This window comes from Heliangelus exortis, chromosome 5, assembly GCF_036169615.1.
Source record: "Heliangelus exortis chromosome 5, bHelExo1.hap1, whole genome shotgun sequence".
In the NCBI taxonomy this organism is placed as follows: domain Eukaryota; kingdom Metazoa; phylum Chordata; class Aves; order Apodiformes; family Trochilidae; genus Heliangelus; species Heliangelus exortis.
In genome coordinates, this window is record NC_092426.1 from 5572046 (window position 1) to 5595055 (window position 23010).

Sequence of the window (23010 nt, forward strand, 5' to 3'; positions counted from 1 at the left end):
CTGTACGCAGTCTGGAGAGGAGCAGAATTGGGCAAACGTTATTGAAGTGGGAAGGAAAAGGCCTCTTCAAAGGAAAAGGCATCAGAGTGCTCTTTCTGTGCCCTGCTCACACTCATCCTGGTGCCAGCATAGAGATAGGCAGGAATAGGGAGGCATTTGCACAATTTATGGAGGGACTGAGGTCCCAGGCCAATTTTGAGAACTCATCTGTGTAAGGGTTAAGTCTAATAGTGTCCTAACAACACATATATAAAAATATATACACAAATAGCAAATATATTTATTTTATCTATTCCATCAGTATGGTGCACCCTTGGTATTCCAGCTGTGCTGTCCCACCTGGGTGAATCACAGCCTGGCTGCACCTCTCCTTGGGAGGCAGAGAAGTGCTATTACTGCCACTGTGCAGATGGGGAAGTGGAAATCCAGATGGTTGGGAACTGTAGTTTTGGTCCCTGGTGGTCAACATCAGCTAATCCTGGGAGATAGTTGCCTCTGAGTCAGGATCAGAAAAGTAAAGGAGAAGCCATTTTTGTCTTTGGGTTCCCTCTAATTTTGCAAAAATGCAAACGTTTGGAACATTTCAATCCACATTATAGACAGGGCCACAGGAAAAAGGTTATTACCCTTCCAAATCACTCTTTCAGGCCACAGCTTTAAAACTCAGAGCGAGCTGAGCAGCTCAGTGATTTTTATTCTTGCAACATCTTGCTGTATTGCAACAAACAAAAATCCAGAAGCTGATTTGATTTGTCTGGAAGAACAAATGCTTCAGAGTTCTCTTGGTTCGGGGTTGAAGGTGGTAGCTAATACAAAACATGTTCTAAATGTTTCTGTCCTTATTATCCTGCTCTCCTTCTCACAGCCCTCAAGGTTTGTCTTACTGAAGGTGATAACTGAGCTGACAAGCATTTGGTACCACTGAGAGCCCATTTGCTTATGATAATTATGGCTACATTGAAATGTAGGTTTGTATGAAGATGTGTATTTTTGGTGTGGTGTTGAGTTTGGGCCTCGAGTAGCCTGGATTGGGACTGCTTGTGCTGCCAGTCTCGATGGGAACTTCCAGGAAAAGGATGCTCTGGAAATCCTGCCTGAGTTATATAGTGATGTAAAAAGAATTTGCTTGGATTCCCTAAAATCAAAACTAGTTTTAGGAGTGTTGATTTTAAGAAATGGATTTGTGTGCAATTTTGGGGAGGTGTAGTTTTTAGGTCAGTGAAATGTTTCCTTAATTTGCGTTATAAAGAGTTTTTTAAAATGTCAGGTATTGCCTTTACTGAGTAGACTGCAACAGTAAATTAACATAGAAGTCTAAGTTTATGGAAATATGGATCCAAAAACAGCTTCAACAAATACTCTTCTCAATTTGTAGACAATTTACTTACTTTGTTGCTAAAACAGTACCTTTTAGATACCCTGGCTTACTTTTTTGAAGTGTCTTGTTTCATACAGTGTTATTAGACCCAAAGGTCTGGTAAGTGTGAGGCTGGCCCTAAACTCACAATACCAGCTTTGAGATAACATGCTTGTATGTTTTTAGATAGACAAATAAATGTGAAATTGTGATTGTGGTTTATAGACCTGCAGAACCTCCAGATATTACTTTTTTTTTTTTTTTTTTTAAATCAGGAACTTGAGCAGGAAGCTGTGGCCTTAACCCCGCTGCCTCCTTCCCTCCTCTTGCCAGCTACTAAATATTGCGAAGCTCATAAATTGTGAAAGTTGGCAAATCAGAACATTGTTAAGTTAAAGGCTGAGACCTGAGGCCAGGAGATTTCAGTCCTGTACTACCTGGAATATATCATTAGTGACAGACTCGCAGGGATTCAGTTTCTACCAGCTATAAAATGGGATTCTCAAATTATGTCATGCCAGCCTAGTTGCCTTTGATGACATGATACGCTGTTTGGAAAGGGAAGAGCCATTAGATGTGACACAACTTGGCATCTGTCAGCCTTTTGATGCTGTTTCATGCCCTGATGAGCTGAGGAAATGCAATCTTGGCAAAGCCCCCGTAGGACGGGTGGGAAATTGTTCTGAAACAGTGATGATCTTGTGGTTCCGGGTCAAAATACCACGATCTCTGGAGTGAGGGTTTATACTCAGCACCGTGCTAGTCAGTATTCTCAGGAACATCTTGGATGTTGGAAGAAGGAATGCTTATTAAATACAGAAAATACACCAAGGTGAGAAAGTCTGGGAGACAGGCTGTGAGTCTGTGTGAGTTACACAGGGTGGAGACCTGGGTCCTGAAACATGGACTGTGGTGTCTGTAATGGAAGTAAAACCATTTCTTCCACTGGACTTGATGGTAAAACCTAAGCAGGACTATTGATGTGACTCTCCTATTGCCTTTCAGCCTAGTAAGTATAAGACACCTACAGGGCTATTTAATTTATTGTGGTTTATGAAAAGATCCTAAGAATTGACAATGGGTAAGAATGGGTAAGCTCTAAACTGTACTTTAGTCTGAGGGGTTAATCCTCTAGTCCAATGGCAAATGACTACTTGCTCACGTGAGCATCGTTCACCTGAACAAATTTTGCTTTTGTAGCCTAACCTGTAGGGATTTGGATCTTTTGGGGACTGATTTGGAAGGAACAGGAGCACTCCTGATCCATGGCCATGTTAGCAACACTTGCTGTCATTACTGGGTGACAAACATAAACCAAAAGAACAACTGGTCAAATCGTCTCATTTGCTGGGACTGACATTTCCAAAGGAATGGGATGAAGCTCTGCTGGCTTGATATTCAGGTTAGTCCTGCCTTTGGTTTGCACACAAAAAAACAACTCAGTAGCTATAAGAAGCTCTTCCTAGAACCGAAGGCCAGATGGGGTTTACCGAGACCTCCAGCCCTGATGCTGTGTGTATCAGGAGGTGCCAAATGTCCACCTGCCACCCGTCTACCAGGCCAGTAAATTGTTGGCATTGCCCTGGCCGGGCCCAGGGGGGACTGGCTGGCATGGACCCACCTCCATCCTGGGACCAGGCATCCTGCAATGCTGCTGGCTGCTGCAAGGCGAGGGTGCCCGGTATGTGCAGCATGTCCCGTGCTCCTGGGAGAGCTTCCAGGCCAGCTGGGCTCTTCTTGATAAAGCAATACCTGGAAATAGGCTGCTATTGGCAGCCTGCTTCCAGGTACTGTTGTTTTCAGGAGTCCTGGGTGACACCTCCCTCGTGTCACTGAGGTTTTCAGGCCTGAGGGCTTATGGGGTTACGGAAAATAGAGCAGCGCTTAAAATACTTTCCTGGGAATTTATTTTGGGGGGGTGTCCTGATGGATCCCAAGCAAAAGGAATCATGGGGAAGATGATGTGGGGGCTCAGCTGAAGCACCTCTATTCTCCCTGACCCGGAGGCTGTTCATGCTGGGGTCATTCATCCAGCCCTCCTTCCATGCCTAATTTCTCTGGCATGGTGTTGGCTGCCTTCTTGCCAAATCTGGAGGAGACCAAACCCTGCAATGTAAGAAGCAGAAATGCCATGAACAATTTTCAAATCTCCGGGAAGAACATTATTACATTTATAGGCAAGCTGAGGAGAAGGGCTATAGTTGCCTCCAGGAAACTAATGTCACTCCTTGCACAGCAGTGTTATGTGCATAAATCTCTCCACGTGCTGATGATATCATGCCCCTAGAGTTTGCAGCTCTTTTACTGATACTGCTCCAGCACGTGTTTCTCCTCCAAGCACAGCACTACCAGGGCAGTTAAGCCCTGCTGCCTCTGAGCACAAGGACAACACAATCTTGTGCTATTCAGCAGCAGGCCAGAAATCTGCACCCTTTTGTGGATCTTAACCCTCAGCCTGGTTCACTCGTTGAATTTTGGGACCCAGCTTTATTATGTTGCTTGCAAGAGGGAGCAGAGGGTGCCTCTTCTGCAGCGTCACAGTGAACCTCAAAATAAAGAGCTTTTTTTGGTGAGTTCTTAATCTGGTCGGTGCTCAGCTGCACACACACAACAGGACAACAGATAAAGTTTTATAACACAACCTATAGATTTTGTATGCCTGTTGCAAAGGTGCTTGGATTGCCTTCCAGAACTGCCTTCTGATTCCCCTGCCCGTCCTTGTTTGCTTAGGCAGCAGTTAGCAGCAAAATCCCCACCATCTTTCTATGACATGAGTAAGCTCTTAGTTGTCATTTGTTCTTGATTTATTATTTGAAGAAACCACTATCTTAGGATGTGCAAGGGCATGCACAGCTCAGGCTCTGGACTAACCCATCCTCACCTCCCGTGAGCATCTTTCTCCTCCAGCTCCTCCAGCTTAGTGGGAGATGAATGAAACCTTTCTCAGACTGCCTTGACCTGGAAGTGGGCAGCTTCGGAGTCCTTCAGGGCCTGTGTGCACGTCATGCTGGTGGGGTGATTCATGCAGGGCTGATTTCTCTGTAACCTGAATGTTTGCAGGCTCAGTAATCCCAGTCCAGGGTCAGCCTAATTCCTGACAGTGCTTTGCCAGAGGCTTGTGTTGCTGTAGGCCAGGCTCAGAAGGGGGGCTGCAAACGTAGTAAATAAATGAATGAAGCAAATTCAGCTTTGGCATAAGCAGCAAGTCCTCCTACTGCTGTCAGGGGGCATTGCACCCGAGCTGGATTGGGCTCCTGAGGATGGATGTGAGCCAGTGGGCAAAGCAACAGGGGGAGTCAGAGACCTGGCTTTGACACCTGCCTCTGCCACCCACTGCCAGCATCGCCCCGGGCACATCACCTCTTCTCCCTGCCCTTCTCTCCCCTCCCAGCTCGGATTGTTTTTATTTCTGTCTACTCTAAGCTTCTCAGGGGAGAGGCTGCATTTTCCGGCTGTAAGTGACATGAGGGACACCACTAACACCCGAATAATTGGCTGTCAGTTTGCAGAGCAGAAAAGAAAATGGGGCGGTGTAACATGCTGGAGTCCTTCTGGGTAAAAGATCTATTGCAAAGCACTTTGGCTGCAACAACAAAGCTTATTGATTAGCCTGAAGTATTCCAAAATGGGTCTTTCTGCCTGAGAAGTAGCAAGATGAACAACTTAAGTACTTACACAAGAGAATACTGTACATGAGTTATTGAGTAACCATCAGCTCCACTCCAGCTCTGCTCAGTTCCTCTGGACTGCAGGCAACTTCTGAGCATTTTATCTTCTTCAGCTTTTGCAGGCCCGTGCCAACTTCTGCAGCGTATAAACTAGGTGCTATTTTTATTGAATCTGGCTTTAATGTAGTGGATTTTTCACACGTGTGTTGTTTTTTTATTGCTGGTCTCATTCCTGAACTTTCTGGCACCTCTAAGTGTAAAGTCAGTTATGTGCACATTGTTTGGCAGATGAATGCCTATTTCTGGGAATAATTTTCCCTCTAAAATGTACTTTTATATTAAAAATGTGATCTGTATCCATAACTGAGATATACTGTCCTAACACTTCAGCCCAAAGATTTCTTCTGCCAGAGATTACCATAACAGGTGATGCAGCCCTGTAAGGAGGCTTTTGCTTTCCAAGCTGTGAGCATTTATATTAAGATCCTGTTTTACTGACCCAAACCGCCTCTTGGAGCAGGAAAATTCCCTTCTGATCTGGCACTGGGGAAAATCCAACCAGAAACAGAGGATACAAAGCGCTGTCTTCCTATGTTGCCTCCCTTTCCAGCTCAGCTCCCTGCTAGAAAAAGAGCAACAGCCCATCTGGCCGAGCCTCCCTATGATCAGCTTCATCCCAGCTACTGCCTTGGCAGACCCCAGTCCTCCCCAGAGCATCCCCAGTCCCAACGTGAAAGGCAGGGACTTGGGGAGGCAGCTGCCCACCTTTCCCAAGGTGCTGTCCTCCTTTTCTCCATCTGCACACAAGCTGCCAGGGAAGAAGTAACTGTGGCTGTGTGTGGTTTTCTCGCCCAGGGTGACCTGGAACACATCTGCAAAGCCCTCCAAAGTAGCAGGAATGTGCTCCGTTAGGACATGATTCATCCTGCATACCGCATGGGTGGCTGCTCAGGGAGAATTTTGACATTTGCATACGCTGAGACTTTCCGCTTCTGGGTTGCCCTAAAACCCCTGCACTTTGCCTGGTCGAGCATGTGGGGGCTGTGGAGTCAGAAACTCCCTCCCAGAGGGGATCTCCCCCACCTGGAGCCATCCCACCAGGGGTGGTTCTCTCGAGGGGCAGAAATGGAAGGAGAAGCTGCTCACAGCTAGGTTGGAAGGATGGGTTTGGACTCTCAGCCCCTGCTCCAGGCAAAGCTGGAATGAATGGATTTGCCCTCCGGGGATCAATCAGAAATTTGGTATCTGCAGGGCAGGGAAAGATCATCACTTCTACTACTCAAAGCTTGGCAAAGGGAAGCACTGCCAAGAGGAAGACTGAGTCACATAGACTGCTTCTGGGAAGGAAAAGGAGTTGGGCAACAAGGCAATTGTCTCTCTCTACCTTAGGGCTGCTCCTGGGTTAACTGGATTTGCTTCAGCAGCTGCTGAGTGCAAGGTGGCTCAGCCCCAGGCACCAAGGGGAAGAGATGCTCCCAGGGCTGGAAGTCAGCTCCTGGCACCTTTCCCCCAGGACCACTGAGAACATCATTGCCAGGAGTGAGCAGGAGGTGGCTGCAATGCCTTGGAAAGATGGAGGAATGATGAGTAACAGGTAGGAGACATCTTAGGGATTAAAAATATGATATTCACAACTGGCTCTGACTGTTCCGAAATATTAATCCCACTTCCCATGGCCAAAGAACAATTGAGGAGGTGAAAGGGTGTGTGTTTTCCTGGTGGCACGTGCAGGCTACTGCTATTAAGTATCTCTAATACAACTTCAGTAAGGGAAAATTATTTCACCCGTGCAGGTTAGTCTGCTTGACTTTATCATCATTCATTTTGGCATCAAAACAGTAGCTAGGCAATCCTGGTACCTGGGGCACAGATGTGATGTAACATAGAAACGTGTTTAAATCCTTTAATACCAATGGAAAGTAAATTTCAGGTTGCTATCAAAAGTCTGCCAAAACCAGGTCTGCTGCCAAGTGCAATATTTAAAGAAAATTTTCAAATATGAATTTTCCAAATAGGAATTTACCTACCCCCAAAAAAACCCCTAACATAAGAAGCATCCAATGCTATGGAAGCTGCAAGTAAATATTGATTAGCCCTTACTAGTAGGTGGAAATGTAGTCCAATTGTATCTATCTAATTATGGCATAAAATTGGTTTGAGGTGGGGATTTAATAGCTAAATCTGGTACGAAATAAAAGACGGTTTCTAATCTAGTATTTTAGAAATTAGGGTCTGACAAAATCCACTCAAGTCAATAAAGTCTTATTACAGTTTATGCAGGCCTTAGATCAATGCCCTGGTGAGCACAGGCACTCCTGTGGCCATCACCTTAATGATGACTCATTATAAATCAGGTTTCTACTTTAGATTGCTTTTCTAACACAAAACTGAAATCCCTCACATTAGATCCAGATAGAAATATTTACACAAGATGTGTATAAATATAAAGTTTATTCAGTATAGTGTTTAGAAAAATAAGTTCACATCATCTCAGAATACAAATAAAACACTTAATTGTCCAGGCACAAACCCCTATTACAGTACAACAAACATATATACTTTAGATCTCTTTGGTTGGGTAATTAAGCACAGATATGTTTGATGACACACTCTGGGGCAGCATCATCTAACAGTGCAGTAAAGACTTCTGATTATTCCCTCCTCTAATAAGAACATTCTGCTGAAGTTTCATATTTGTTGTAAGGCACAATAAACCCATCTCGCAGAAATAACTGGTTAGTTCTGGACAAACAGTACATGCAGCAAAAGAACAAACATCTTCTGAATGTGAATCCTGAAAGTCACAAGATTCACCCCCTCCTTGAGTTCAGAAATGTAAGAAGCTAGTTTTAAATTATATGAAACATACAAGGTATAAAATATCCTTCAAGATAATAACTGCTAGGAGATGCAGGAAGACTTCAGGCCTCCTTTGATTGTAAAAGGTCATTACTTTTGTTTCCAGAGCTACAAGACTACTATTCTTTTCATGATTTGAGATGCTTTTTGACCACAAGCATTAGGCAGTTCACGTCCCTGGGGAGCCCTGCACATTTATTTCACGTGCAGCTGAAGGGATGCACACTCTTGTTCATCTGCCCTTCCTAAGGAGAGTGCACAGACACTCGGAATCTACATGTGGGGCTGTGCACATGGGGCCAAATTCTGTCCTGCTTAATTTGACTGAAAACACTTATCAAGGTGATTTTGCAGGATTTGAAGCCAGAATCTGTCCAATATTTTTATTAATCTTGGATTGATAGTAATACCAATAAAGGTGGTTCCAGCCTTACTTCTGGCTGAAGCAGCTTTCTGAATGCATCTTCCTGAATCTGCAGGCAGGGTAAAGCAGTAAATGGGAAGAGGTATAATGCTTCAATCAGCTGTGACCATTCAGTTTTAACTGTGTCAGCTATGTGGAGTGGTTCATACTGCCACTGTCTACTGGGCCAAATCTGTCCCTGATCCAACCCCAGTGAAATGAATGGACCATATTCTCGGCTGGTTGGGAAAGGACATGAAAGTCAATAGAACTGTGGTAATTCAGCCCAGCCGAGGACCTGGCCAATAGATGTCCATGATTTATGTGGCTGAAATGTCCTTTTAGGTAAGACCACAGGAATAATGCTGTGAATAGTCCAGACAGAGCACTCAATTTAACATAGTTCTGGTTTTCTGAAAAACTCTGAGCAAACCAGAGGCAGCTTTAATTAAAAGTAGTAAAGAACAAAGGGTTTTTTAAGATCATGCTTTGGAGGAATTTTCTTCAACTTCAAGCATATTTTTCAAGGCTAAGTCTGGGACCAGAAACAGAGTAGAATTTGGCAATGTTTCCTGTAAGATTTCCAGTGGACTTACAAGTTACAAGCATATGTGAAGTTGAAATGATCCTTTATTTTCATCTCTAACAGAGAGAGGGAGGAGAAGGAACATATATGCCAGATAGACATACCTTCCATTTAAACAACAGAATGTGATAATCAGGACTGTCTGGGGGGCTTGGACACTCACTGCCATTCAAGTGTGTGGGGCATGAGCATCCATATCCCCTAAACACCATGTAAAATCTCTGTTTGGGAATCAGTGGAGCAATGCCTTATTTACAGCAGCCAAAGATCTGGCCCCAGACGCCTTTTGGGACCTTGTGTACTGTCTATTTAGAGCAGTTAGCCTGCTTGCTTGAGGGCCACATAATAAAACCTGACCCTTATTTTACAGTAGGAGTAAAACTACTATTTAAATATCTATTTTAAAAACACTGTACCGTGCAATGAGTCTTTATATTGTGCATATGTACCTGCAGAAGACATGAGGTTATTAACTACATTATCTGGAGGGAATGACACTTATTTTCAATGGGAGAAAGAAAGAGTAAAACATAATAATAAAATAAGTTACTTGATATCTGGAAGACTAAAATAGATTAATCTTATTTTGTTCCAAACCACTGCTTTTATGTACAACCTCTGCTCCCACTGAAGAGTGGGAAATCTCTGAACAGAAGTACCAGACACTCCAAGATCCGTGCCACGGTAACACCACACACAGTTTTCACATCAACTGTGCTGCAAATCCATGGAATTCAGAGCCTCAGAAACACAACAAATGCAAAAGAGGAAAAATTCAACCACAGCCTTTTCAGTTACGAGACATGATCGTGTCAACAACGCACAGAGTGCTCTGAAATACTCTCCAGCTTGCCTCCAAATTTAGTCTGAGTTTCACAGCCATAATGTTAAGCTCCAAGCAACTCCTTCAGAGCTGTGGACACGTTCTCCATTAATATGACAATGATACAGGGTCCTTCTAATTTTCCAAATGGCTGAACAAATTAATGGAAAGCAGATACACCTACTGTTACTCTCATCATTATCTTGGATGGGGGAAAAGAAAAGGTGGGAAGCAGATTGCTCATTCTGGAGCCCAGCACACAGATAAACAAGCAGAGCAGAGAAGAGAACTCTGGACTATCCAATTCCCTGCTCACATGGAGATCCCCTGAATGTCAAGGGAAGTTGTGCCAGGGGGATGTATAGCTCTATGTCCTGCTTGTGATAATCTCCAGTTTAAAGAGCTTGCCTTAAACACCCTTTTTGCTCAGGAGCACTTGAGGACAGCCAACTGCTAATGGGCTGCTTCTCTTCACAGAGCATCAGTGACTCAGTGCAGCTGTAATGGGCACACCTTGCACACTCTTCCCTTTCCCTGCAGCCCCAAAGACTCTGGCTCACGGCAGAGGCTCCAGTGCTTACTGACAGTGCTCAGCTTCAAGGTTCCACAGAATACCTTGCAAAACATGCTGTACTCAATATAGTGCAAAACAACAGTGAGGATGCCTGCGCCATGCTCGCAGCACGCAGGAGAAACCTTCATTCCTCAAAGGCTTTCCACAGAACCAGTTAACAACCAAGACAGAAACAGACTGGGATGTGCTATCTCTATTCTCTTTCCTTTCTCTCTTTTTTTTTTTTTTTTTTTTTTTTGGCCTTTACAAGTGATCTTGTTTTGTCCTGAGCCTGATTCAGAGCCCACAAAAGCTTATGAAAACATTTCTCATTGCCTTCCAAAGGCTTCAGACCAGACCCCCTATGAGGATGAATACATGCTTTAGTTACTGTATATATTCACATTAGAACAAAAAAATAACAAAGATTAACAGCATGTCATTTTTTTTTTAAAAAAAACATTTGCTTATTATTTTAAAGCTTAAGGATGTGCTTTTCCATGCTACAAAAACTCCTCTGGAGGAAAGGTAAGATCTGTACCACCTGCCCAGAGCTTGCCTGATTCTGCTGTCCCTAGCACAGCACAAAGGAGCAAAGGGAGAGGAGACCCATCCCTGGCCAGGCAGAGACCACGGCTGTTCCCACGAGCTCCTCAGGCAGTTGCAGGTCCCCCCATCAGTCCCCACGCTGCTTATTCTGTAGGGATATATAAATACACATATAAGTGCACTCCTAGATGGGGGCCTGCTTGCTTGAAGAGCACCTGAAGCCCTCCAACACAGGCTATTTGGCCAATGGGTCTGTGTAAACATTGGGCTCCTTTCCCTGACTTGCCTATCCCACCTTTCCTGCTCATCTGCCCGAGGCTGGAGCCAAGACCTTTCCCTCAGCACTATGGCTCTGCCCATGGTCCCTCTCTGGACTCCTCCTGCCCTGCTGATTTGGTGCAGAAGGACCTGTTTTTGGCTCTCTGCACTGCTAGTAAATGTCACCCATAATGACTGAAAGACTTAAAACTCTTCTTCCTCGTGCAAATAGGGACGCTGAAGTCAGCGGGTCTACTTGCAGAAGTAAAGCATCAGGATTTGGCCCTGAGGACGGATATTTGCAAATCAGTGTTTTCATTCCTTCTGCCACTGTGCTTTAGTAACAAAGATAAGGCCGCTAGGAAGAAAGGCACGTGGAATTCTGTAAAAAATACACAAAAAATGCTCAACTAATTCGCAAGTTACTAACAAAACAAACGAAAAGCCCCTGAACACAACGACAGACAGGGTAGAGACAGGGGCCTCCTGGGTTTGTGAGACTGGGAGTTCATTTTCTAGTTTCAGTGTGATTAACATTTTACTTTTACAGTCTATCGCTTGGAAAACTAAAAAAAAAAAAAAAAAAAAAAAAAAAAAAGTAAAACCTTGTCAGAAACAACTACGTTTACTTCCTGCTCAAACAATAAAAATAAATTAAACAGCCAGAAAACGTTTTCCTTTTCAATGCATTGCGTCTAAAGTGAAAGGGAACATACACCATAAATAAAATCCGTTGTACTAATTTAAAAAAAAAAAAAGTCTCCTTATAAGAACTGAAACAATATTTACATTCATACTGGAGAGAAAGCTTCTGAGTTGCATAATTAGTTTCAAATGATGCTTTTTCTGGTGCATTAACAAAATGCTAGCTGTAGCATTTAGAAACCTGTAGGTGCAAGATTTTTGGTTTGAATGCAAGTCAGCTGGGAAAAAAGCAAACACACCAGTAACAATAGTATTTATGATTTTGCTTTGTTTCTTAACCTCAAACAACACAAATGTAGCCGGTGAGGTATCGTCTAGAGTTCCTTAAAAATTTCTCAATGCCCACGGACTAGAAGTAAACAGCAAAAATAACTGCATTGTTTCTACCTTTTCAGAGCAAGATTTTTGTTTTCTATCTAAAGTTAGGAGTGTATACTTACTGTTGAGAGTATGGTGCACTACGGAGAGTCTAGTTAAGTTGTAAGGGTAGTATCTCTTAGCCAAACCTGTACCCATTCCCTTGGTACTTGCCCTGGTGTTTCATTTCTCCTTTAATCTGCTTAAAAGAGAACACTGCATGCAAACCAAGCGTGGCAACCTAATTCCACTGCAGGAGATTCCTCTGTACATTGATTCAGACCATTTAAATGTTCTTGTTTTCTTTAAATGGAAAAAAAAAGCAAACCCAAAACAAAACACCAAACAACAAAGAGGAAAAAAAAAACCAAAACACTTGGTGCTTGTTAGGGCCTCAACAGGAGACTTATCTATTAAAACAGAAAGCGAGAAAAAAAAAGTTACAAGTCTTGCATATCTTCATCCATCTGAACTGTCTGCAGTTTGGCAAGTTCTTTTTTGTCCGTTTCCAGTTCTTCACAAACTGTGTCAACCATGTTACTCATAACATACTTAGATTTTGAATCCAGCATCATTAAATTACCAGTTGCCTTATTCTCAGAATCAGGTAAGAAATTCTCTTTGACATCAGGTACGGCTTGCAGAACTAACCTGTGTTCTCTGACAAAATCTTGATGTACTTGTGCAGAGGGGTGGCTGACACGGTCTCCACTTGTAGAAACTATTTCTCCAAGCACAGGTTGTGCTGTAGAAATGGACAACAGGTCTTGACTGGTAATGAGGGAACAGTTCTGAAGGGTTGCATAGTTAGCGTTGCTGATCGATATCACGGTAGAGGTACCGGTCACGGGCGATGACATGGACTGGCTCTCTGAGATACCAGAGTTCAGTTCTGCAGCATTTAGAAGAGTTGGTGGTGTGAGGGAAAAATTATGCGAGGGTGTTACATTCACTAACGAGGAGGCCAGGGACTGGAGTCCTCCACTGGATAGATTTTCAGAAGACATGTTTACATTTAGTTGCGTGTTCTGACTGACTGGCATCAACTGAGAAAACACAAGGCTTCTTTCCAGTCCTTCCTGCTTGACAGAGCCTACTGCCTGGCCTGAATTGGGAACTGTATAAACAACTGCACTCGGAGCAAGAGGGCTGAAGAAAACCTTTCCTTGCTGCACTGTTGAAGATTCAGTCGTAAATGTTCCTCCATCAGATGTACTGGGATTTACTGAAACATTACCTAGAGAAAGAGAAGAAAAAAAACAAAACCAAAACCACTGATTATAGCTGGCAGAGAGTTGTGCAGGCATTTTGTTAAGATGTTTGGGTCCTTTTTATGTTTGCAGTATGCACATATGCTTCGGTATTTCATGCAACACAGAACAGTGTTGTTTCTAATAGGTGGAAGTAAATTTGTTACGAAGAAATAAAAGCTATCAGTATAAACCGCTTCTAGGAAAAAAAAGAAGTTTCTGGTATATTAGGTATCTTCCAGACTCATTAAGGGGCCAGCAGTCCCCAGCCATGTGATTAAAATGAATGTGCTTTGGCCTTCACTAGTTGCCACCACTCAATTTCTAAGAATAGAAGCAAGAAAAGCTATTAAAGATAGTTCAGTGACAGACTACAGCTTGTGTGTGGGAACTGGAGACACGTCACATGAAATCCACTCTGGCTGGGCAGAGCCTGCCTCAGTCAACCTGGAGAAAAAACATCAAAACTGCATAAATTCTACTGGGTCGACTAGGTAGTTGTCAAGCACTTAGATGTGCTGCCTTTCACCTTGCTTTATCATGTATTTTAAAAACCTAACCCAACCACATCCAACACACTGTGTAAAGTCAGGCAGCAACTGCCTGCCTTTGCTAAAAGCCATGGCACTGCTCCCGTGCTGTTGTAGCTGGCCAACACATAAGCTGTGGCCAGAGATGACCTGAAGCTGATTTTACTGGACATGCCATTTAAGTTGTCATTATAATCATACCTAAAATAAGATATACTGGCTCTTGACTGGGTCCCATTTCTAATAGCTCTCTTTCTCAGAAGCAGTTTAACTATAATTTTAAGAGGCTGCCATTGGAGACACCTGAATTTTTTAGAAAAGCACTGAAGATGCATTTTTCACCTAAGGAATATTTTAGCTTCCTATTCACTTCCATTAATCAATGATAATTTTTTTTGGAAGCTCCTCATCTGTGCAAACTAGAATAATAAACTCAGGCAACTTAAAGTTTGCAATAAGGTATCATTTACTGTAGCTTACTGAAAATAGCCTGCAGCACAATTCACTTGGAATGGGCAGCCAGCTATCCATCCTTCTTATGTTAAGACAGACATAAAAGAATTAAAGCAGCAAACACAGATCTTGACTTTTCTCTGCACCAGACTAGACATATGGTGGATGACTGCCCTGTGGAAATGGGTGTTTTTAACAATGGGGAAACTGTTCAGAGAGGAACTTGCTATGAGTCTTAGAACATTAAAATACAATAGTGCAATACTATTTATGGGATAGAACTTTCTCACCTTTGCTGTCTGTCACCTTACGCCTCAGAGCATGTGGATTAAATGGTTTTTATAATTACAGCTGGTAGTCAGTCTAAATGTCTTCTCTTTTTCATCTTGGTTAAAATATGCACCAATAAATTCCAGTGACTCCAAGTCCCACATTTTAGGTCCTTATAACTGTGCACCCATTTGAAATGTGTTTGTGTGGTTTATGGCTTCAGTGTTCCTCCCTCTATTACTTTAACAACAAGAAAAATTCACTCCCTATAAATGCCTAATTCAAATAAACTAACATGAGCATAGCTTGATTTTCATTATAGTACTCACAGCTCCTGAAACTGAAGGGATTCATTCAAGTTTAACCATTTTCATAACCAAAGATAAAGTGGCTAGTAACTAACAAAGTTGTTCAGTTGTGCTTTATAACAGACCTGCTCCAAGACAAGGATCCAGAACTAGGCTTGTGCTCCCTGGGACTCTTCCTGGCAAGCCACAACTTTCAGTCCATGGTATGTTAAGACAAAGTCTAAAACAAACTTGGGGAGGAGCCTGCACACTTGGCACATGAACCTGTGATGACATATTTCTCTTGGACTGAGGGCAGTTTTATCCAAATATCCTTGTGTTTTATATCTACAAGCTATTGCATATTTCTATTGTTTCCCTGCACTTTTATCTTTCATAATTATAGGACCAAAAACGTAGGAGTGTAACTGCATGGTCTTGTTGTGTCTATAGTAATTTAAAATTTATTTTTTATGAAAGGCTTTGGTTAAAAAAGCAAAACAACCACCACTAGAACAACAACTGTAACAATTTCCAGCTGCTGCAATTTTCATATTTATGAACCTTCTCATTAAAAGAATTCAGTGGCAAATTACCGAAACATGTAAAATTTACAGATATTTGAGAAGACTAGTATCCCAGACTTCTGAGGATAGCATCAGATGAAAGGGGTGTAAAAATACCAGATCTCCTTCTCTGCTCTTAGTGGATGAGCTCAGCCTCAAGTAACACTCTGCCCACGAGCATACTCCCTTATAAAAGAAGGCAAAAGGTAATATTTTATGCACTGCATGTGGCTGCAGCTGTGATACAATCCTGGTACCTTGGAGGATAAGTATCACATCTTCTAAAACACTAGTGTATGCCCAATCCCCACTTTTCCTGGTATCTCTGACTGTGAGAGACAAAACTTTTACCTTGTGAGGCTGCCACAGAAACAGGAGGCAGCTGCAGAGAAGAAAAACCGATGCTTCCATTCAGCAGCTGGCCATTTGTTCCTGAATTTGGGATCTGGACAATGCCATACTGGTTTATTTGGACAGGAGCAGTAAAAGTAACTACAGAGCCTCCATCTTGGGAAGCAGCAGTTTGTACGCTTTCCCTTTTCACTTCTGAGCTCGGTATTAATCCCGGGAAGGAGACCGGGATGTTGCTGGGGCTGAAGGTGGCTGCTGTGGCATTGGGGACTGAAGCCTGAAGGAGTTTGAAGTCCTTAACATCTTCTGATGAAGATGACAGTATGTCAGTAATGGACACCCCGTTGCTTACAACACTCGACGTGGTTTTGGGCGAGTTCAAGGTAACCGTCTGCGAAGCCCCCACGCTGAGTCCATTGAGAATGACACCGTTGGGTCCCTGAAGAAAAGAGCTACCATTGAGAAAGACAGGAGAGGTACTGGCAGGCACGAGGTTTCCATTCAACAAGACACCAGATGAGCTCAAGGCTATTTTAGTGTTTCCAAGCTGCTGCATGTAGACGGGCTCCATCTGGCCGGGAAGGTTGAGGCTGGTAACGCCATCAGATGAGGTGGGGAGTGGATGGGGAGATAAATCCTCCTGCCCCTTACTGGATTCATCTTCTGTGCTAGGGTTGCCGTCTGACTCGCTACGGGAAAAGATAAGAGAGATGATACTGCATTACCACAGTGTGCCAGCAAGCTCTGCACCAAGGGGAACTCCTCGCTGTGATAGTTTGTGAGAGTTTTACCTGGTAGTTTGTGCTGCGTTTTGCCTTTGCAAGGCACGTGAAACGAATTTCAAGCCATGGGGGGGTGGGTCGGGGAGTCACGCTTTACGGAAGGACACATCAAACCAAAAGCTCATCGAGGTCAAAACTTTACAGAGTGGGTTGTGGACTTGTAAATAACTTGTTTTTGACTCTGTGGCCATCCGACTGGAAGATCGAAGGGGCTGCCTCGGGGGGGTCTTGAGTGCCCACACGTGCGAGACCGGCCGTAGCCATTTGGTCAGTCGCTGGGCGGCTGCTGGGGGAGGTGAGAGCGAGCCGGGAAGCACGGCCCGACCCTCCGGCCCCTGCCTGTCGCCCCCAGCCCGGGGGAAGGGAGGAGGCCCCGCCTGGGGCCGGGTCCGCGGTGCCCCAACAGGCACTTGGGGACAAAGGCCGCCCCCCGTGGGGCCGCCCCAGGCTGCCGCTGCCCCGGCCCGGCAGAACCCCTCCGCCCGGAGCTGCGCCGAGTTTTTTTGCTGACTGATCCGCCCCTCCATTGCATTTTTCGGTCGCTCCCTTCCCCCCCTCAGCCGCTCGCCCTTTGATGTGTTCCGCGGAGAGGGGGCCGCGGCGGCACAATCGCGCCCTTGGTTGAGAAATGCCTTGGGGCCCTCCGCCGGCCGCCGCCGCTTTTTTTCCCTCCTTTCCTCCCTACTCCCTTCCTCCCTCTCTTTTTCTCCCCCCCCGACCCCCCCTTCTCCTCGCCTCTTCCCTCCCTTCCCGTCCCTGCCCCGGGAGGAAGAAGGGGGGCGGGAGCGGGGAGGTCACCTCCACCTGCCCGCCTCGCGGCGCCGAGCCCCTGCCGCGGCCCCTCCGCCCCTCGGGAAGGGGGGGTGGGAGGCGAGGCAGAGCCCCGGGCCGAGCGCAGGCGGAGCTGGGCCGGGCTGGCGGGGGAGGCTCTCCCCCCCGCAGGGAGCAAACGGCCGCGGGGCTGGAGGCGGAGGCCTGCGGCTGGCCGAGCACGGCCGTACCGCCGCCGAGGCCCGAGGCGGCCGGCCCCGCTCCCCCGCTGAAACCCGAGCCCGGCCCGCTCCCGAGTCAGGTTTCAAAACAGAGCAGCGGCGGGACCCCACACCCCCGCGCGTCCTCCGGCCGCCGTCAATGATTAACTCTGTCAGGGCGCGACAATTAAATAAAAACACGGGGGAGGGGGGGTGGGACACAACCAACCTCCCCCCTCCTGTCCTCTCCCCGGAGCCCGCCGCGCCGCCGGTGACCGCGGGGCGCTCGGCGGCTCCCCCGGCCCGGGGGGAAGGGGAGGCGGCGAGGGCCGGGAGCGGCGGGAGAGGGGAGCGAGGGTTGGTGGGAGAAAGGGGCGGCGGTGGCCGGGAAGTTTCCCCGCCGCGGCTCGCATGCCTGCGTGCCCGGGCCGGGTGGGTGTGTGTTAGGAGCTAGGGAGCGGGGAGGGGGAAGGAGGGGAGGACGAGGCGCACCGAAGGTAAGCGCCATGTTTGCAAGGGAAGAAAGAGCCGGGAGAGGGAAGGCAGGCAGGCGGGAGAGGGGGCGGGGAGGAAAGTTTGCCCTCACCTTTTGGACTGGGTCTCGGAAGGGTTGCGGTCCCGCTGCCTGCGGTTCTTGAACCAGTTGCTGACCTGGGTGAGGGAGAGCCCGGTGATCTTGGCCAAGTTGCGCTTCGCCACCGGCGAGGGGTATCGGTTCTGCTTGTAGAGCTCCTTCAGCGCGTTGCGGGACTTCTCCTTGAAGCAGTAAACCGTCTCCTCGCCGTCCCAGATCGTCCTGGGCAGAGGGTATTTCCTCCGCAGCCTGTACTTGTCCACCGCCCCCAGGGGTCTGCCCCGGGCTCGCTCCGCCTCGGTGTAGCGAGCTTTGTACCAGAGCTCCTGCAGGAGCGGGTGGTTGGAGGAGTCGAAGTTGTGGCTCTCCAGGATGCTATAGAGCTCGGCGTAGATGCCCTGGTGGAAAGCCACCAGCGCCCGGGCTTTCATCAGGCTCTCGTTGCCACGTAGCAGATCGCTCGGGGGCAAAGACCATAGGAACCTGGCCAGGCGGTCCAGGTTCCCACCTTGCTGCAGCGCCTCGCATACGCAGGCGACGTGGTCCGGGGAGAAAGCCAGGGGGGTCTGTGAGGAGGAGGAGGAGGAGGAGGAAGAAGAAGAAGAAGAGGAGGAGGAGGAGGAGGGAGAGGAGGCAGCATGGTGATTCCTAGCCAGGAGTTCCGTGTGGAGCAGTACCTGGTCCGCGGTTCCCTCCTCCCCGGCGGCGGCGGAGCCTGCATGCTCCATGGGGAACGGGGCCGCGGCGGGAGGGGGCGGCGGCGCGGGGTTCAGGGCTCCCGCCGCGGTCCCGTCGGGGGGCACCTTGCTGGCTTCAGAGAGGATTTCCATCACATTTTCCTGCTTGATCTCCACCGCGCCCGTGATCTCGTCCGTGGGGGAGGCAGAAGACATGTTTCGGTTTGTTTTCCTTCTTTTTTTTTTTTTTTTTTTTTTTTCTCTCCTTTTTTTTTTTTTTTCTTCTTCTTCTTATATTTTTTTTGTTTTTTCCTTCCCCCCGTCCCCTTCTTCTTCTCCTCCTCCTCCTCTCCCCCCTTCGTAATCTCTCTGTACAGTCCACTCCTCCTCCTGCGCTCGGCCGGCTCTAGCCGATCAGGTTTCCTCCCGGCCACGCAATAACCATTAAAGATAGCTGCTATAGCAAAGTAGTGTAAACGGGCTCCTCTCCGCGGCTCCCCCCAACGTGACTCCCAGCCCCGCTGCAATACTATATGGCACCGCAGCCTGCTGGCCCGGCCGCGCCCTCCCATTGGCTGCGCCGCGCCGGAGGGGCGGGGACTCCGGCGTTTCCAGGGCAACCGTCAATCAAGCGGCCCCGCTCTCTCCTCTCACCCCCCACCTCTCCCCCACCTCCACCTGGAGCGCGGCGGCGCCCCCGCCCCAAAGACGCCCCCGGCGGGGTGGCGGCGGCGGCTCCCCCACCTCACCTGAGTCACTTTTAAAGCTCTTTTTATCCCCCTCCCGGAGGGTGTTGGGTTGGGAGGAATTAAAACTCTGAGGGTGGGAAATGGGGGTCGCAGCAGTCCCCCGCCGTTGAGGTACGGCACCTCCGCTCGGCCGGCAGCGGGGCGACGGGGAGCCCCGTGAGGGAGCTACTGCCCCACAGCGGCCTCCGGGTGGTTAGGGGACTACCCCCCCCCCCCCCGTGCCCGTTACAACCGGAGCTTTCGGGCAGGGACAGCTCTAGGCAGGTGCTGTTTGAGGCGGCTCATACCTGCTCCGCTCGGCCGCTCCGGCTCTTCCCGCCGCCGGCTGGCCCTGCCTGCCGGTTGTCGGGGCTGGGCCGGGTGCGGAGAGGAGCGAACCGGGCCGGAACGCGCGGAGCGGCGGGCGCTGCCGGCGGGCCCTTTGGACGGGGGCACCGCGCGGCGGAAGGCGGAAGGCGCGGAGGGAGGGAAGAAGGGAGAGAGGGAGGGGGAGGCCGAGGCGGCCATGGATGACCAGGGCTGCCCGCGGTGCAAGACCACCAAGTACCGCAACCCCTCCTTGAAGCTGATGGTCAACGTCTGCGGACACACGCTGTGAGTGAGGCCGGATCCCCGGCTTGCGGGTGGAGGGGGGGGGGGAGACGCCCGCGGTGAGAGCAGAGGCTCCGCGGCCCAGGTTTGCTCCTGGGGGGGGGGGGGGGGACACGACACCGGGCTGCCTGAGGGGCCTGAGGGGAGCGGTCGGAGCCACCCTTGCTTCCCTGCCTGGCCCTGGGGGGCACCGCCAGCATCGTGTGGGCATTTGCCAGGAGGCTGCGGGCCCCTCGTGTTCCCGGCCACCTCTCCTGATGGCAGCGCTGCGGCCAGCGGTTCCGGTCCGGGCGGTGTGGGCTGGAGCGCTGCTTTGGGCTGCTTCTCTGCAGCTGAATGCTCGGGGGCAACCCGGGACTCGGCGGGTTCGGTGTGGTTGGGGTTTAACATCGGCTTTTCTCCCGGAGGGCCGTGAGGAGGGGAATGTCAAGGGAAATGCGTTTCTCATCAACTTAAACTCTTCCAGTTTGTGTTTAATATTGTGCTTGGATAATTAACGGGGGAAGAAGGGGTGATTTGCTTTATTTTTAGTCGTGTGAATTCTCTTGAACGAGTAATGCTTTGTCTGAAGTTTGATGCGGCTTTAAATGCTGAGAAATCCTCTTGTGAACCTGTGCTGATGGTGTTCGTGTAGTGCTCTTTTGCAGCAGGAGTCGTTACTTTTTTTTTTTTTTTTTTTTTTTTGGGGTTTTCCCCGGAGATGAACCCTTAATTTTCACCACTGCTGCTAACGGCTTTAAATCATACATGATCTGAACTCTTTTTTGTTTTCAGAACTGGGGAGCTTCCTTTGTTAGTGTGGAAGTTTCATAGGCTGGAGTCTAAATTCATTCTGGATACACATGATAGAAACTTCATACTGGAGTAGCAGCTCTCTCTGGGATGTTTTGTTTTTTTTTTTTAAATCTTTCCTGTGATGTGCTGAGCTGTGTACATTTTTAAACTACATGTGAATTACATTCTGAAGCCTGCACTTAACTTGATAAACTGTTGTAAGTGAGCAAGATGAAGGAACTGAATTGTTATTTTATTTAAAAAAAAAAAAAAAAAAAAAAAAAAGGGGGGGTTAGCTTCCATCCAGTTCCCTGATCCATGCAAGCTCATTTGTTGCCAAGAGGGAAGGTGTGTGGGAGAGCAGCAGTCCTGGTAGTGATGGTGCAGGAGAGCCAGGCAGCAGGAGGAGTCCCCCTTTAGTGACAGTGATGCTGGCTGTGTAAAAGTGCAGTCTCAACTGGAGTTCAAAAGCCCCATTTTGGCAAAGCTGTGCATCTTTAAAGTGATATTTCTATCTCGGTTCCATTGATGATCAAAGGACTTGTGGTGCTGATCATCTTCTGCTTTCAGGCTCCTCCAGATCCACTTCCAGTAGAGGACAGCATGTTTCAGTCTGCTCTCTTCCTCTGCTTCTCAGTATTTCTTCTGTAACTGAGATTCACTTCAGAAAATCAGTCATATTTTCTGCTTTACTGGGTCCAGCTGCTGACACTGTATTTGGGGTTGATGTCCCTGTGTTGCTTTCCTTTTTGATTCCCAGCTGCACCAGGACTGCCTCTGCTTCCCCCATCACTCTCTACAACTCCCTGAAAGGAGCCAGGGGAGGGTTGGGCTCTTTTCCCAGGCAACTCTCAGCAAGACAAGAGGGCACAAGAGGTCTCAAGTTGTGCCAGGGGAGGTTTAGGTTGGACATTAGAAAGAATTTCTTTACTGAGAGGGTGATCAGCCATTGGAATGGGCTGCCCAGGGAAGGGGTGGATTCTCCATCCCTGGAGATATTTCAAAAGAGCCTGGATGTGGCACTCAGTGCCATGGGCTGGGAACTGCAGTGGGAGTGGATCAAGGGTTGGACTTGATGAGCTCTGAGGTCCCTTCCAACCCATCTGATTCTGTGATTCTATGATTTTATGATTCTTTGCACTGCTCTATTTGACAAGAGTTTTGTCCAAGCCCAGATCAATGGTCTGGGTCTGTGTGGTTCTGGGTTGAGCAAAGCAGCTGTCTCTGCGTGGTGCTTGCTTGGAGAGGGCTATGCAGACCTCCCCAGACCAACCTTTCCTGGACCCAACAATATCTGTTAGTTTTTTCTTTGCCTTCCCAGCAAAGGGAGTCTCTGCAGCTGGACACCACTGCTTTAAAACATGTATCTGGGAGGGTAAAGTTGAAATCACTGTGTAAGTAGGATCTTTGGATTTCTTTGGTTTTGTTGTAATGTAAATGTAATGTCTGCAAGTTGAGAACTCTTCACCCTGATGTGGTTCAAGTTAGTCACTTTTTGTCTGTAATATTCTTCCAAGAAGCCCTTTAAGTTTGTGTTTTTATTGTTACTTCCATATGGTGTTACAAAGCCTTCATGCTGGAAGCTGTTTGTTAGTAATGGTTAATAAATCCTCATCATAACTGACCTAGAAGCTGGAAACTCAGATGAAGCACCTGTGAATGAAGTTTGAGGAGAAAAAAGGGAGGTAATTGAGATTTGTTCTTTCATAAATTCCCAGTGGGTCAGGCACAATGAAGGAATGTCTAACTAGTTCTCAAACTGAGCTAACAGAAGTATCTGATGGAGATTTACCCTTCTTAGGTAATCTGGTCTGATAGTTCCTACCATTGCAAATACTTCTAATCCCTGATCTAGATTTATTTGCTGTAATCTCAGCATTTAAGAATTCCAATGTGCATTTTATACACCTGGTGAGCTCTTTATTCTACCTCTTCTGCTGGAATGTGTTGAGTGATTTGGGAGCAGTGTATTTATTTATTTATTGTGGTGATAACGTCTGATTAACATTCAGCATAAACCCCAGATTCTTTAGCACTTTACCATTCAACAAATCTCTGGGCAGAACA

The 23010-nt window shown here is 47.3% G+C and overlaps 2 protein-coding genes and 1 long non-coding RNA gene across 4 annotated transcripts in view; 1 reads left to right on the top strand and 2 right to left on the bottom strand.

Moving 5' to 3' along the window:
* LOC139796838 (uncharacterized) overlaps positions 1 to 23010 on the bottom strand; it is a 57903-nt gene that overhangs the window by 17339 nt on the left and 17554 nt on the right. The gene's annotated exons all lie outside the window — the stretch shown is intronic.
* SIX4 (SIX homeobox 4) lies at positions 7458 to 19378 on the bottom strand. Of its 2 annotated transcripts, XR_011726160.1 has the most exons (4): positions 18165 to 19378; positions 15826 to 16514; positions 12202 to 13355; positions 7458 to 11438 (listed from the first exon to the last, which is right to left on the bottom strand). XR_011726160.1 is itself a non-coding variant. In XM_071745295.1 (3 exons), the coding sequence occupies exons 1-3, from the start codon at positions 19043 to 19045 to the stop codon at positions 12559 to 12561; spliced, it is 2367 nt and encodes a 788-aa protein (XP_071601396.1). In that variant the 5' UTR covers positions 19046 to 19378; the 3' UTR covers positions 7458 to 12558. The 2 variants fall into 2 exon arrangements, 1 of the variants encoding a protein (XP_071601396.1); XM_071745295.1 differs by having other exon boundaries at positions 7458 to 13355.
* MNAT1 (MNAT1 component of CDK activating kinase) overlaps positions 19768 to 23010 on the top strand; it is a 122750-nt gene continuing 119507 nt past the window's right edge. The window contains exon 1 of the mRNA XM_071745300.1: positions 19768 to 20172. Coding sequence (XP_071601401.1) covers positions 20084 to 20172 — 89 coding nt within the window. The 5' untranslated portion in view covers positions 19768 to 20083. The remainder of the gene's footprint in view (positions 20173 to 23010) is intronic.

Excerpts from the sequence above, each read along its gene's own strand:
- SIX4 (XM_071745295.1), bottom strand. The coding sequence starts at position 19,045 with ATGTCTTCTGCCTCCCCCACGGACGAGATCACGGGCGCGGTGGAGATC. Across the intron at positions 16,515-18,164 it reads TCCGAGACCCAGTCCAAAAG|CGAGTCAGACGGCAACCCTA; the intron begins GTGAGGGCAAAC and ends CTTTTCCCGTAG. Across the intron at positions 13,356-15,825 it reads TTCTGTGGCAGCCTCACAAG|GTAATGTTTCAGTAAATCCC; the intron begins GTAAAAGTTTTG and ends CTCTTTCTCTAG.